At 36.6% G+C, this 15,307-nt stretch overlaps 1 protein-coding gene across 5 annotated transcripts in view; it reads left to right on the top strand.

Annotated features, from left to right (window-relative positions):
* The window catches only part of BCLAF3 (BCLAF1 and THRAP3 family member 3), a 36,949-nt gene that overhangs the window by 13,199 nt on the left and 8,443 nt on the right, over positions 1-15,307 (top strand). For 2 of the 5 annotated variants that reach the window (XR_010884263.1, XM_067297121.1), the window contains exons 5-11: positions 1,683-1,861; positions 2,372-2,486; positions 2,694-2,757; positions 3,609-3,727; positions 5,630-5,744; positions 11,061-11,156; positions 15,107-15,262. Coding sequence is in view for 4 of the 5 variants with exons in the window: in XM_067297121.1 (XP_067153222.1) it covers positions 1,683-1,861; positions 2,372-2,486; positions 2,694-2,757; positions 3,609-3,727; positions 5,630-5,744; positions 11,061-11,156; positions 15,107-15,262 (844 nt within the window). In the remaining variant the exon portion in view is untranslated. The remainder of the gene's footprint in view (positions 1-1,682; positions 1,862-2,371; positions 2,487-2,693; positions 2,758-3,608; positions 3,728-5,629; positions 5,745-11,060; positions 11,157-15,106; positions 15,263-15,307) is intronic. The other 3 variants (XM_067297124.1, XM_067297126.1, XM_067297130.1) reach the window with 3 other exon arrangements.

Below are 15,307 nucleotides of genomic sequence, written 5' to 3'. Positions count from 1 at the left end.
GAAGTGTTAACATTATGAAACTCTAGATGACAGATACCTGGTAGAGGCAAAGCTGTGTGGATTGCATAGATTTGTGCAGGGTTTCTTGGTTTGTTGCCTTGCTGTTGCAGACAAGAATGTCATGTAATGGCAGTAATCCCTTTTAGAAGCTGAGAGGCTTTCGTTTTAAAGGTTTTTTTGCCTCTTGTCCCAAATACAACACGTGCACTGAAGTTTTATCCCTCTTCAATATTTCAAAAATGTGCACTAAAATGGAGTGCTATAAAGACTAGACCAACTACTGTCTGCACATAGGGGGCTAATATGCAAGGGTGAGGAAAGGGAAGAGGAGTAATGGCCTCCAGGGCTAGGACAATCATTTATCTTCCTGAAAGATAGTATAAGAAAAATAACTTAATTCTTGTTGTTTTTTGTTGTAAGCACATGGGAGAAGTCCTGTACGTAGTAGTCTCTTGCTCATTTGGAGAGTCATGCACAATGGAGGTGGTTATTATTCACAGACTGAAGAAACTGCTGTATTGATTACAGCTTGCTTCATGTTTAGCAGTTTTTTTCCACAGCCAAAAGTGAAGAACATCTTGATTTTTAAAAAATAAAAACATGAATTTCCTAGAAGCTAGTGGTTGGGAGTATTCATGCTGCCTGCTTCAGGCATTTAACTAACATGTGACTTGAAATACCTCAGCTGAGAAGAATATGTTCTTTATAAACCTGGAGAGAAGGTAGATAATTCAAAGCATCTACAATAAATGCCTAAACTGAGATTGTTCGAATTCCCTCTTGAGTTCATTTATTTCCAGTTTACCAGGGGCAAGCGGGTGACTTCTGGGACCTGCTAGAGGCTGTTTCTGTCGTACAATTTGTCTGATATGTCTTCTAATCTTCAGATACAGCATGGGCAGGTTCATAATCGCTTTCCAGAAAGCCTACTAAATAGAGCCTCTGTCCTAAAAATTTTCTTGTGGAACATTTGAGTCCTGGACTCAACTTTCCAAATGACAAGCATTTTTATTGCAATGAGAACAGCAGAATCAGCTTATTTTAAAGTGTTAGCATCCTTATCAAAATAACTTTTTAAAACGAAGTGCAACCCTTTTGGGAGTACACTTGTATAAAATGAATAAAATATGACAAAAAGATGCAAAATACATATTCTTAAGTTTGCACACTGCCACTGGTCATTCTGAAGGAGAGCTGTTTCACTATACTTGAAATGGTGGTTTGGTTTTCAAAGATACCATAAGATATTAAGATCTCTGACTTGTTCTTGAGAAGTGCCTGGTAGTTCTTTATAAACATAAAGAAATAAACATAATTATCTTCCAGAATTACACTAAGAAAATATTTTAAATCAGTATCTTGATTTTTCTGTTTTATTTGGTAATCTAGATGAATTAAGTTTAAAATTTACAAATTTTGTATTGCATAATTCCCTAAAACAAGGATTTCTGAGAGCTCAGTCATATCTAGCTGTATGTTATTCTTGCTTTCCTTCCTTACATTGTCACCAATATTTCTTGCCTGAAATCCTTTAATTAAAGGAACAAAATGAGATTTCAGTTTCATCGCGTTTATTCCTAAAATGAACTTTTTAATTTACTGTTTTATTCTACTTAGTCTATTTGAAGTTTTCAAATATACTGAATTCTATTAAAGTGCATATCTACAAATTTTTATTCTAGGGCTGCTTCTAGTCATACTACAGAGAGACAGATGTCACATGATCTGGTTGCTATTGGCAGGAAAAATGAAAGTTTTCATCCAGTGTTTGAGCACATGGAATCTGTAACACAAAATGTTGAAAACAATCCATCAAGAGAATTTACTCAGGAAATAATCACAATTATCCATCAAGTTAAAGGTGGCTATAATATTTTGGGTATATGTATTTGTGTGTGTTTATATATTTATAATTATTGAAAAGAAATATAGTGAATTAGATATGCTGTCCTTGTAAACCTCAGGTGTTTGTCTTTGGCTTCATTTGTGTTGTATTTGCTTTGCTTTAGTTACAATTAATTGATAATATATAGTTCCTTTATTTTTTCAGATTAGTTTAGACTGCTGTATAATATTCAGTGTTGAACTTTGTTAGCTATGGATTACAGTAGCTTGAGTATTACCATAACAGAGCTGATAAATAGTTACCTTTCTGTTCAACTTAATTTTATTTGATAAGAAAGATGTCTAAGTTGGACTGGCCTAAACTTTCATTTCTGAATGTTAAACTGCAAATGGAAATACTTTGAAATTTAATCTCAGAAGTTGTGTTGAGATATCCTTAACAGTAAATCTTTTAAAAGATATGATTTCCAACTATACAGTTCAAATACTAAAAATAAACATTCTTGTATTTAATATCTCTTCACAGCAAATTATTTTACATCTTCTGACATAACTTTACATGAACGGTTCTCAAAAATTCAGGATAAACCAGTTGCAAATATAAATGAAGTTAAAATACGTTTGGATCCAGAAATTCACAGGTAATTGATATGCTTTTGCCTTTATTTCTGTTAAAGTAGTTACGAATCTTCAGTAGGCTTTATACAATAGAGCTGAACACGAGTACCTGGAATGTTGTTTCTCTGATGGGAAATAGTCTGTAAAGAATTCTGTAGTTGGTTAACAATAATGGTCTTGCTATTTATAGTGATGATGCATGTTTTTATGTAATATGTTTGTTGTTTCAGGAGGATTGATATGTCTCTAGCAGAACTTCAGAACAAACGAACTGTGCCATCTGAATCTCCACAGGTATCTTACTGTTTGTCTAAAAAGTTAATAAATGGTTAGGTTGAAATAATATGGTCGCAAGTAACAAATCTTTTTCTTTTGCTGTCGGTGAGCCATTTTTACATGCTTTGAAGACCATCAGTAATTTTGCCTGTTTTTAGAGAAGTGCACGTGCTTTTGGTATACTTACAGATGTAATCTGAATGGCACAAGTGTACCGTGCTCACTGATCGGTACCATACAGATGTGTTCTAGAGTAGCTGGAATGTGTTAAGGGGTTATTCCTGCTGCTTGAAACCCTATTTGTTTTAAAATAGTACAAATACTAAGCAGATGACTGTTGACATATGGCTCTGACTCTCCATCTGAAGTTAGAAAAAGCTTTAATGTCTTCTGTATCCTAATGTTAGATTGAGTGAACATCCAGATGGAAGATCAGAATTTTATCCCATGGTTTTGTCTGAGGGCATGGGATTCTCTCTCTTCCCCTTTCAGGCTATGCTTCCTGTAACTGTTAGTGTTATCTGTTTTTTTTTCTATAGTACATGTATGTGGAGATGCAAATTAATTAAGGACAGTAGACTTCTTACTACTGGGATCTGTGTGACTATTTTTGCCTCGGTAACTCCATGCTGAAATGTACTGTGCTGTTCCAGTGCTCTGTTCACTATTGTTTGGAAATATGTGACAAGGTAGAAGGAGGGGGTGATTGTTTGGGTTGATATACATCTGTCTTAATGCAGGTAGTTGAACTCCTTTATCTGGGTTATGCAGGACATGATTCCTGAAAAACAGAATTAAGTCAACTGGATTACTTAATATTGTTCAGTTATTATTGAACCAACCTGACGTCAACCCTTCCTTTTGACTAGAACATTATGAGAGTTCTAGAAGATCCAAATGATCTACGGCATGATATAGAAAGGAGAAGAAAAGAGAGATTGCAGAATGAAGACGAGAGGGTATTTCATGTAGATGGTGTAACTCCAAGGTAATTAGCCAGTACCAATTTTGTTTGCCCAAGCCTGTGGTTCTCTTATGTGTTCATTTTATTTTTTGAGACTTTCCCACAGTTGCATTCAAATATGCTCTTGATTCTTTTCAGTAGATTTTGTCCCTGTAAGTTTGACTTGGATTGAAATTCTACTGATGTAAATTGCAAACACTCCTGCAACTTGTTCTGTAATGGAGTGTTACCTTGAAAGAGATTAAACTGCATTGGGGGGAAAAAAAAAGAAACACAAATTCAAGGTGTAGCCCTGAATGGGAAGGAGGGAAGAAATTAATTTAAAGAGACTTAACTGTTTTTAAATTCCCCCCTTTTTTTTAATGGCATATAACATTCTCTTGGTATGTTGTAGTTTTGTAAAAGCATTCTAGAATAAATGTGTCATGCTGTCCTGGTTGTCTGTAATGTCATGTGGAGTGCTAGCAAAAAATTGGAGTTCTGATTTGAGAGTATTTTATGGAGGGAAAATTAGAGTTTTTGGAATAGCTTATTACTTTTATGAGTTCCTCCAAGATGTTTGGCCCAGAGACATTTGCTATCCTGAGTCATCATGTTTCATTTTTGATACCGCAGGGTTGTCTGGTTGCACAGAGAGGACTTGGCTTATTTGTATGAAAAGAAATGTTAGGTGAAAAATTGTCCAAGTAAATGATTCCACATGATAGTTTTGATTTGAGGATATTTCTTAAAATTGAACAGACAGCATCATATTAAGTGGAGTCTATAATGACAGATTGTGGCAATACACATGTACAAAGGGAAGGTGACTAGTGGAAGTGGAGGCAGGGTTGAGAGTTGTAGAAGAAACAGATTTCCTGTATTTGAGTTTGACACCTTTCACCTTTATGTTTAAACAAAGACAAAAGAAAAATTTCTTGGCCTATTGCATATGTACCTAGTGCTGCTCTTAATGAGTATTTGGCCTGATAATATGGGAATTATCTCCCAGATAATTTCCCACCTCCCCACACACACGCAGTTGGTCTGCTGACCCTCTACATATGCTGCTTATAGAGGGAAACTCAGGTTTTTCTAGCAAGTGTGGCTGTTCTGGTGCTAGACATGAGAGGGGGTACAGTGTCAAAGCTGGTGTGCATCATAATGTGGGCTGAGGGCAGTGATGGTATGGATGATGGGTACAATTTTCCCTAGATCTAGGTTTTTTCCTTGATCCAGTATGAGATACTGGCATTGCCTAATCAGCTAGACCAGTGTGTCTTGATTTGTCATATTAATTTATTTATGTCTATGGAAACTGTTTCTGTTTCCAAAACCATGGATTTTTGACTTCTTGTAATTACTTTTTATTTTTCATGGTAAATGTTCTCTTTAGAGGTTGATGGACACATCTGTATTAGCAGTGTGCTTGGCAGGGGGGGAAAGGCCAGAGCACCTGGCTTATGGAGGATGAAACTGGAGCATATAACTACCATCTAGCTATTTATCTGCAGCTTGTGTCTGATTTGGAAATTCATAAAATGGAAAATTCTATACAATTATAAAGATAGTAGTAGTGCAAAGCAGTGTTTGAAATGCTTTTGCATTTCAACCAGCAGAGGGCAGCGACAACCAACTGTGTAGACATAGCTGGGAGAACCAGGGAAGCTTGATTTGGATAGTGAGGATTTCAAGAAGGCAAATCTCCATTTATTCATAATGGCATAACAAAATACGGATTACTACGTAATTCTGGGTGATTTGGGATTCTGTTTAGTCAGAAGACGAGTAATTTGTCAGCAAACATCCTAGATTAATATCACTTGAAAACCATCACTTGCACTTTTAAGGGGTGAATATGGTCATTTTAAACATAGTTTTTTTGATACATTATGGGTTTAGATTTTAATTGTTTTTTCTCTTTGTCCTTTTCCTGTTTCTGATCAGGAACCAGCAAAGCTGCAGTGTTTCAAAATTACGAAACTCCCATATTGATGGCTTCCAAAAGCCTATGAGGTTCATTAAACCACCTTTCAGGAAATTTATTGGGAGACCTCACCTGGTAAGCCTAAATATGAAGTAGCAACTTCAGCATTTGTTTTCCTTACATCCATAACTATATTCATAATGCAGATTGTGCTGCATTACCTAGGCTGATGTGAATTTACAGACCTGCTGTCTCTTGTCCTTCTAAGTTTCAACTGCGGCTTTATTATCTTCAGACTCATTTGTTCAAGTGTCAACACTAAAAGTGACTGCTCATAATTTAACAGCTCTAGTGCAACAGTACTTGCTCGGACATCTGTTGCAGCACAGATTAATTCATGTCAGCTGAAAGCATTTTTATGATCAAATGCTAGTTCAACAAAAGTATTAGTTCTTTTGTTTTTTTGAATGCCTGTGTACTGTTCCAAAACAACATTGCTAGTGTTCTTATAACCTAGCAGGGAGATGGCCAGTGATTTGTTGTTTCCAAAAGCTAGGTTAGGTTGGTGATGTTGGATGTATTTATACAGAAATCAAAGGACTTCTTCAGAGAGTAAGGAAATAAGATGGTCAGTTTTAGATTGAATAGCTGGAACAGGTAAAACTAACTTTGGGTTTTTAATGACCTGCTGAATGAATTAAGGGGCTTTATGAAATAAGAACTCGTATTGCATGTAGCTTTATAAAAGAAATTTGCACTGCATATCACATTTCTTCCACTTAATAAAATTCTGCCTAAACCATAGATTACAGAACCTTGTTACTGAGCTGCTAATCTGAGGTAATATGGAATAGCTTGGGGAAAAGGAAATGGGAATACAATACTGCAGTCTAGTTGCCAGCAGTTGGAAAGGAAGGTCTGCATCTTGTTTTGTGTAGGTGGCGTTGTTACTAATATGGAGTGTTTCTCTGTATTATGAGAAAAAGGTTCTGGAAAGCTCTTGTTTTAAAACAAATAGAAGTAAAGGACAGATCACAGAAATAAATCAGAAATGCCTGAAACTATATCCCTAAGGATGGAATATTGTACAATGAATTAGCTCATTCTGTGTTTCATACTGAGTTTATCAAAACTAGTTTGGACAGTTACTCTTTCTTAGGCTGTCTTTCTGTGATTTACTTTGATACTGAAATGGGAAAGACAGTTACATTGGGTTCACTAGCAATAAAACTGTCCCTATTGGAAACTTCCTTTTAAATAAATGCAGTCTTATTTCCAAGTGTTTCTGCTGCTTTAACTTGGGCAACTGGAGAGACCAGAAAAGTTTTAATGAAATGTGTACAGTATAAAAATCCCTATAACCTGTGTTTTCTGGTGCCTCCAAAATAAAGAGGAGACTAATGTAAATAGTGGTTCCTCATGTGTTGTAATCAGTACCCTGCTGACAGAGTTCAGAAGACCATGAAACTCCTGAGGTCCAGCAAAAGTAGCTTTTATTTTATTTATTCAAAGTTCTGAGCAATCACTGAAATGTAGCTGCCTTGCAGACGTAATAGTGCATCTTTCAGTGTAAAACAATGCAGCACAACAGCTTTTAAAAGTGAAAAAGTATTATTTATTCAAGCCTTCTAAAGAAGGGATGACTTTTCATAGTCAGCCATGCACAAATCAGTGTGTAGGTAAGTGGGAAGTTAAAATGCTTGCTTTGGCCATCCACGTGTGTCAGTAAAAACAGAATTAATCAATGCTAGCCAACTGTCTTGGGGGCCTTACATTTTGCAAAAGCCTCTGTAGTCACTAATTACCAGCTTTTAATTGCATCTTCTCTTCTGGTTTTGTTCTTTGCCTTTGCTTTCGATTCTTATTCTGCTCTTTTGGTCTGTTTTCTGGTTTGTCTAGTATGTCTAATGCTTCATATGTAAAATAATGTAGAAAGAGGGCAATCTTGTCCTGGGCAGAGAAGATCACTAATGTAGCTAACACTTGTATCTGAGGCAGTTCAGCTAATTAAGCTGAAGAAGCTGGCTGCGATGGTGTGGCACTTCTTGGGATGTGTAGACACGCTATGGGAGAGTGTGTGGTGCTCAAAATAGCCTTTCCTGAAGTGGTTCCTTGTGTGGCTGGGCAGTACATGGTCCCCTGCTGGGTAGGGAGCTATTGCAGAAGAGATCTTATCCTGAGGGGCAGTAGTACAAGCTTGATCTCTGCACATATAAGCTTCTAGCATTGCTTTACTATTTGTTGTGGGAGTGAGAAGTGGAGTGGTTTCCAAGTAGCCAACTAACTTCAGCTATGTGTATAAGAGTAATTTCAGTGTTGGGTAGATTTTTTTGTAATAAATTCGGAGCTGCGTGACTGTATCCATAGCTGCTTTGTTTGGAAATGTGATACTAATGGAGTTGAAAGCAGCTTTAAAAAAACAAGTGAATGAAGACAAAGCCCACACATACCTGTTTTCTGCAAGAGGATAAATGTTTGAATCTTGTGATTCAGAGAATCTTATATCGGAACAGTTTAGGTGTGAACATTGCTGTGGACGCTGAAAAGTGTAAGGATGGTGACTAAAGGGTAGTGTTCAGAGAACAGTGCGCTGGATTTAAGAAACAGTTTGGGTCACCACAACATTGATGCTGGGCCACATCTTGCTAAATAGCAAACATTCGGAAATGAAGAATTAATGGAGCACATGTGTTGAAAGATTGAGGAAGGGATTGAAACACAAACAAGAGCTGAGATAATAGGATAAGGAAGTAACTTTCTGTTGTTTTGCTCAGTTTTAAACAGTTATTTGGGTAAGAATTGTCAGTTGATTCTGCAGTCCAAGAACTCTCAAGCCCAGAGCTCTCCACTTCCTGTGGGAAGTTCTATGCTTCAGATGAGATGTAGCTATAGCACATAGCATCAGGAAAATCTTAAAGGTGTGAGAAAACACATGAAAAAGTATGTAGTAGACATCTTTTACCGCTTGTGTTTAGTAGTGTTCCACCTGTAATTTTTAAAACCAAACCCCAGGAAATCCACAGCAAGTACTCTGACCTTAAGCACTGCTCATGTTTGCTCTTGTTTACAGGTAAATATTGAGAGAAAAGAACATATCAGAGGGCCAGGTTTCAAAGGGCAAGCATAACAGTACCATGACTCAAAAGATACAGCTTCAAAAATGTTTAAAATTTTTGACAGAAATAACACTCTAGCACCTTTAAAAATTTCAAATCCTGTGTAATAATTTATGTATTAGATAAATATTTCTGTTTACTTTTTGGTCTTCATTAGTAAAATTTCATTGTGGCATGCTCTTCTGTTTTTTATCACCGTTGCTTGAGGAGGCATGTATTATCAGCCTGAGTAAAGAACAGATGCTTAAAAAGTCTGATCAGCAGATCATACCTGATGTTAAGATGGTGCCTGATGCAAAAACTGAATGTGCTGATCCAGGATGCATATTAGAATGTCCTTACAGTGGCTAAAATAGTTGTTAAAATGAGGGGGGTCCATACTTCTCTAAGGTAGGCTTTATTTAATTCCCAAAGGCTTATTATTACCACTACTATAAAGGGGGATCTTTCTGAATGGTTTCTCATTGGGTTTTGCTGAATTCTCAGCTTTAAAGGATGAGTGTACTCTTAACAGTGAATTTCTAGGTTTAATTATGTATTGTATGGAGAAAGTTAAACTGGTTTCTTTGAGTATCTTCATATTCTTATGATAAGAAGGAAGCTGGGAAGTTTCTGGCATGCTCTTCTCTGTGTCTCCTTTTCCATATCTTTTTCTAAGGAAAGCCATCTTGACTACCTTAGTCTCACTTCATGAACTCTTTCATCCTCCTTTTTTGTTCTCTGCTGAGTCCCCTCTTGTCAAGGCATTTTCAAAAGCTAAATAAATTGTTGGTTGACTTGCAGGCAATATATTCTTCTCAAGACTGCTAGTTTAAATTTCATTTATAAGTTAACTTGGGTCATAACACTTTTCTGTAGCACTGGTAGTCCCCACCTACCCCCACCCTCTCCGAATTAGTAAGTGTTAGAAACCATCTTGAGGTTCTCTGCTTTTTCTGAAGAGAGTGAAACACAAACATTCCCCCAAGCAGCCTATGTGGGAAAGGTTCAATTTAAACCAAAATGTCTTCAAATCTGAAGACATTAGAGTAGGATTATTGCTGTGTCTTTTTTCAAGTGATTGAGATCTTTTTCAACAGCAATACTCTTTTCCTTTTATTCTAATTAAACGGAACATGTCCTGAAATGTTTCTGCTGTTGTAATGACATGGTATTTTGTTAGAGAACAGAAGTTCCATAAGCTGCGAAGTCTGCGTTTGCAGTTGTTGGGTGTTAGTATATATGAAATATTGCATAGAGAGTTCTCTTCTTAGGCTCTTTTCAAAATTCATTTGAAGCTCTCAATTACTATTGAGAAAACAGATTCCAAGAATATGGAACTTTTTTTTTGATTATTCAAGAATGCTTCTAAATGGAACATGAAAAATAATTGGATTTGATTGCTAAGAGTTCATTGGCAATTCAGCTCTCTGTAGTAGATGACTTTAGTGTAGTTAGTATATGGCAGTATGTAATGCCTCTGTAAATGTTTATAATTATATGCTATATATAATATGAGAAGTGGAAAAGAATATGATAATTTTGAAGCTGTATGTGTTAAAATATACATCAGCTGAAGGGAGCTGTCATGGGAAAAGTTGAAAAAGGGGGAGAATACATAGGTAGAGCAATGGCTGCAGGGAGTGCTCTATTTTATGCAACCATGGCTGTTTGACTGCAGCTGTTCAGTGTGCCAACATTAAACAATTTTGATACCACTTATCTGTGCCACCTGTTTCTGAAATGATGTATGTTTCTGTGGCAGGCAAGTCTTTTTCAAAGTACTTATCCTGTAATACAAGGAGAGTTAAAAGTAGGATCTTCTAAGGACTAATGTAATGTGGTTCATGATATTATGCATTTGCTGTCTGGTTGCTGAAGTGGTTTATATAGTAATAATGCATGCATCTGCTCAAAAGTACACCAACCTATGATGACTGTATACTAAGCAGGAGTCTCCAGTACTAAGTGTGTTGCTCTTGCTCCTGACTGAAGGGATGACTGCTGTAGCAGTCTAATTACTATACTTGCTGCATGCAATTTGCAGCATCTGTTCTGGGGGAGACAGGGGCGGAGAACCTTAGTCCAAGAGATAAGAGCAGGTAACAGCCCAAGAGGATGATATTCTAGTATGATGGTTTGTGCCGTCTTTGGCTTCTGCGGCATCTGCCATCACTTCAGCCAGCTTGAACCCCGGACCATGTGCTGCTGGTATTTTGGTGCCTTTAAACCCTGCCAGGGTTGCTATGAGATGCAAAGAATTGCAATGTGAGTTAGTGTAACCTGAAAATCTATCTGTTTTAAATAGTTCAGCAATAGCAAGCTAATAACTGCTGTTTTTCCCCTCCCCCCCTAGAATTCTTACTATTCTTCAAAAGCAAATGATATTTTCCCTCACAGACGAATTAGAGGACATCTTGAAAATACAGGACCCATTAGGAGACACTTTAAGGTACAGATCAACTTTTATCAGATGTATATGTTATATAAACTTGTGATTTGATCATGTTGATTTTGGCAGCAGGAGACACTTTAAACTGTCTTAAATGCCATGAAAAATAGTGGCATCAAAGCTGAATTGTTCCCAATGAAGTGATGGGAGGCTTAGCTTTTCATAGGTAAGAGGGCTGGCAGTGGATTGAGCTGAACTGTCCAGTATTGCATCCATACAGATGAAAGAAAGGAGTTCATTGTAAAGTTGTGAATGAGAATTGTAGAAAGTGGAGGATGACTAGAAAGCCAATGTATCAAAATAAGCTGGGTAGCATTCTTTCCTTCACCAAACATATCCGGAAGCCTAAATTATTGCCCAAGATTAGGTGAAGTAAATTGTATTCCTTTCAGAATTGTATTGCATTTTATTTGTATTTTCATACAGGGATTTCTGGGGATCTAATCTCTTCTCATAAATACCTCACATCTTGCTATCTATGCATTTTTTCATATAAATCTGAATTTTGTAAAGTTTTATTTTCAGGGCCTCAAGATGCTAAAGAGATGGTGGGCAAATGTGCTTCTTCCTGGAGTAATGTAGCACCTTTCTAATGCCTTTTAACTGTAAAATGTATCATAGGGTCAGCAAAACCAAAGAAAACTCCCTTCTCCTGCTGACATTGGCATGCTGTGCCTGGGTCCAATTAGATCTGTTTGTAACAGAAAGGTATTAATCAAATCTAGGACATCTTTTTTTATTACTTAATTACCCTTACTCATTATTTAACTGGTTGGATCATTGCATTAGGGTATAGAGTATTCTTTCCCATTTTATGACATTTTTTCATGAACCATCATAAATAATTTTTAATCCATTATAAAATGTTTCAGTGAAACCCCTGAATAATATTTTTTTTCTTTGATTTGGTATATTTTTACAGGTCTGTTTTTCAGGAGTAAAGTAACATGTAGAGTAGATAGCAATCTTTCCTGTTTTGTAGATAGTGAAGTAAAGCTTCTTCTTTTTTTTATGGGATAAGTTAGGTAACTGGCATTTTGAATGAATTTGAACAGACTGTTTTCCCCCTCAGACTAAACATAAGAAAACCATGAGATAAAGAGACTTTTGGGCTCTCCCAGAATGGGAGGTATGCTTTGCTGGTCAATCTGCTGGATAGCTAAGCTAACACCATCAAAAGAGGGCTAATTTTATGGTTCTGTTTAAAAAAAAAAAAAAAAAAATCCAAGTGAAGTTAGCAAGTTTAAAATGTTTTTACATGTTAAAGTTATCACTATGTCAGGCTGACCTCATGGCCTCTTATCAGTATCCCCTCTGTATCGTCAGCCTGTAGGGTAGGGGATGGATGGCTCTCTAGCACTGCTTGCCGTATCTGCCATGGGGGACTCTTGCCAGTTAATGTAACTTAAAGAAAATGGAAGACTGGCTTCATTTACATCAGCCCAGAGTTCTGCTGGAGTTAGTGGAAGCATGAAAATGCATACTTGAGTTGGCATCTCATGTATGTGTGAAACCTGAATATTGCTGTGTCCCATGGTGCTTTAATACTTGTAGGTAAAATAGCATACGCACTAATGTTGCAGTTTACTTATGTGTAAAGCACATTTATTATTGCTGTGGAAACAGTAGTGCTGACCTGACTTAATTTCATCAGCTTTTTTTCCACCTGCATAACATAGAGGGTTTTTCCTGCCTATGCTGTTGCTGAAACCTGTTTAGGAAGATTATTTGACTATTTGCTATACTTGAAAGATTTTTGTGGTTGATTTGAAAAACAACAACAACAAAAAACCTTCTTCCTGATATATAAAATGAGGGAGTTCTAACTTAATAAGCAAAAAAAGGGAGGTTGTTTAGAGTATTTTTAAATCATGTGGTCTTGTGGTATATTAACCTTTTTGCAAAAACTAAGATATTTTAGAGCAGCAGTTCTATGAAAGAACTGGAGAAATCTTATAAAATTTAAAAGGCCTCTTTTGTAATGACATCTCACAATGAATCACTAAGGTAACCTTTAATTCTAAACTTCATTCACTGTTTTTATGCAGTTTAGGGTATTAGTAGAGCATATTTGCTCGTAGATCTATTTCAGAACCTGAGGCAATTGGTTCATAGGCATTCTTATTCACAGTATTTGTAAGATAGGATCTTATGCAATGTAAAACCAGATGTCACTTAAGCATAAACTGTTTCATGCTTTAACTTCATTTTGCTCTAAACTATGTGACAACATCATTAACTTTCAGTCTAATCTGTGTATGAGTGCAGTGCCTACATACCAAATGTCTAATCTGCTAACTTTATCTACAGTTGACTCTGTTCGGTGTTAATAATACCTCTTTTATTTCCCCCTGCCTTGCTTATGGAACATGTAGATGTTTGAGCAGAAAGTTAAAAGCTATGCGTAATCTTCCTTTCAATATCTTGTAACTTTTTCCCCTTTCTTAGTCTGCTCCTTTACTACTTGTTGCTATACAAATGCAGTGACGGAGCACTAAGGCCTCCTTTCTAGCCACCTGTGTCAGGGCAGAGAACCACAGCAGCTATGAAAGGAATGGGAACTTCTAATCTTAACTGTGTTCAGGGGCTTAATATAGCATTAAAAATGTCCTTCCATTTTCCCTATGGTAGGCATATATCTACCTAAGGAATTTACCTGTGCTTAATTGCATTGTGCCAGGACTCTGATACTTTACTGAAGAGAAGATAGCGCTTGGTAGCCTTCTGCAAATGTCCTCTGCCTAGAAGCACTGTAAGAGTCACCCTGGGGACTGATGGGGTCACCTTCTCAGTTATGTCCTACATTGTAGATGGGTGAAGCCATTTGTGAAATAGCAAAAACTCAGCATTTGCATAAAGGAGCCTCTGTCCTTTACGGTTTTTCCTTAGCTACTCATGAGCCACACAGTGGAAAAACTGGTACCAAATTTATTGCAACTTCAGAGCATGTGATTTTCTTGAAGTGATCCTTACTTTGTCAAAAGGAGACTGATTTTTGCTGAAATAACTGGGCATTTCTCAAGAAAGGTTATTTCTGTGGTATGTTTTGTTCTCTCCTGCCCTTTAAAGCTATTTATAAAAGATGACAAGAATTTTATGTGGTCAAGATGCTTCCTGTCTGTCTTTTATTTGAAAGCCATTTGAACTTTTCTATTTAAAGGGTGAGTGTATACAAGTAGTGCTTTCTGTCAGGACCAAGTTTAAAAACTTAAAACTGCAGTATTGGAAAACTATGAGAAATGATGATAAACTAGGTTTTCCTTACTTTTTAAAAACTTTTAATCACTTATTGTGCTGGAGGTCTGAGTGCTTATGAGTAAACCTTTTTATAATTTTAATTGCTGTTACCAGTGTTGATCCTGCTATATTGTTGGTTCTGTGCATTTATAATGCCCTTCACCCACAAGTTTTTTTATCTCCATGGCCTTCGCTCCTGGTTCCACATTAGGTTAGTTTACAGTAACAGTAGTCTGGAGGTGATGAAACCATAGAGCAATGAATGTATGTTCAATCCTTAAAACCATAGAAAAGATTGGTATACTGACTTCTATTTAATATAATTTTTTTAATATTCAAGATGTGTGCCCACTGTGGGCCTGGCATCACTGAAGTTATTAGCAATAGTGAGGTGTTGTCTTAAACTGTCTCTGTTTTCCTGTTATAGTTAGTACATGTACTGTAAAACCTCTTAACATCTTTAATTTTTCTATGAGGAAGAAAATTTTGGTTGTTTTGTACAGTAAGTACAATACTGCAGTTTGATCCACAAGCTATGTAGTGGTCTGAGGAACATTAAATTGGAAATAATAGAAGGAACTCTACACTTACAAATGAAGAATACTGTTGTTCAGTGCTGTAAGTTTTGTGTATGTATATAACTGTAAACAAACTTCTGAGTTTTGCTGCCCTCATTTTGTGCATTTTTCTCCTCCCTTCCCCCACCCCTACAGAGCAACTTTACAGATGGCTGTTTGCAAACCCATTATAAATCAGGCTTAGTACAGAAGGGTTTATATATTCAGGCTAAGTACCAGCGATTACGTTCTGTTGGTGTAAGGGGATTTACCACTAATAAATTCAGAGATGGATTTTTGAGGAAAGAAAAGGTGAGTTGGCTTAATTTATTTTTCACTAAGCCCTTGTATAAAATG

This window comes from Apteryx mantelli, chromosome 1 (assembly GCF_036417845.1).
Source record: "Apteryx mantelli isolate bAptMan1 chromosome 1, bAptMan1.hap1, whole genome shotgun sequence".
Classification (NCBI taxonomy): domain Eukaryota; kingdom Metazoa; phylum Chordata; class Aves; order Apterygiformes; family Apterygidae; genus Apteryx; species Apteryx mantelli.
This window is presented reverse-complemented; position numbering and strand designations above follow the sequence as displayed.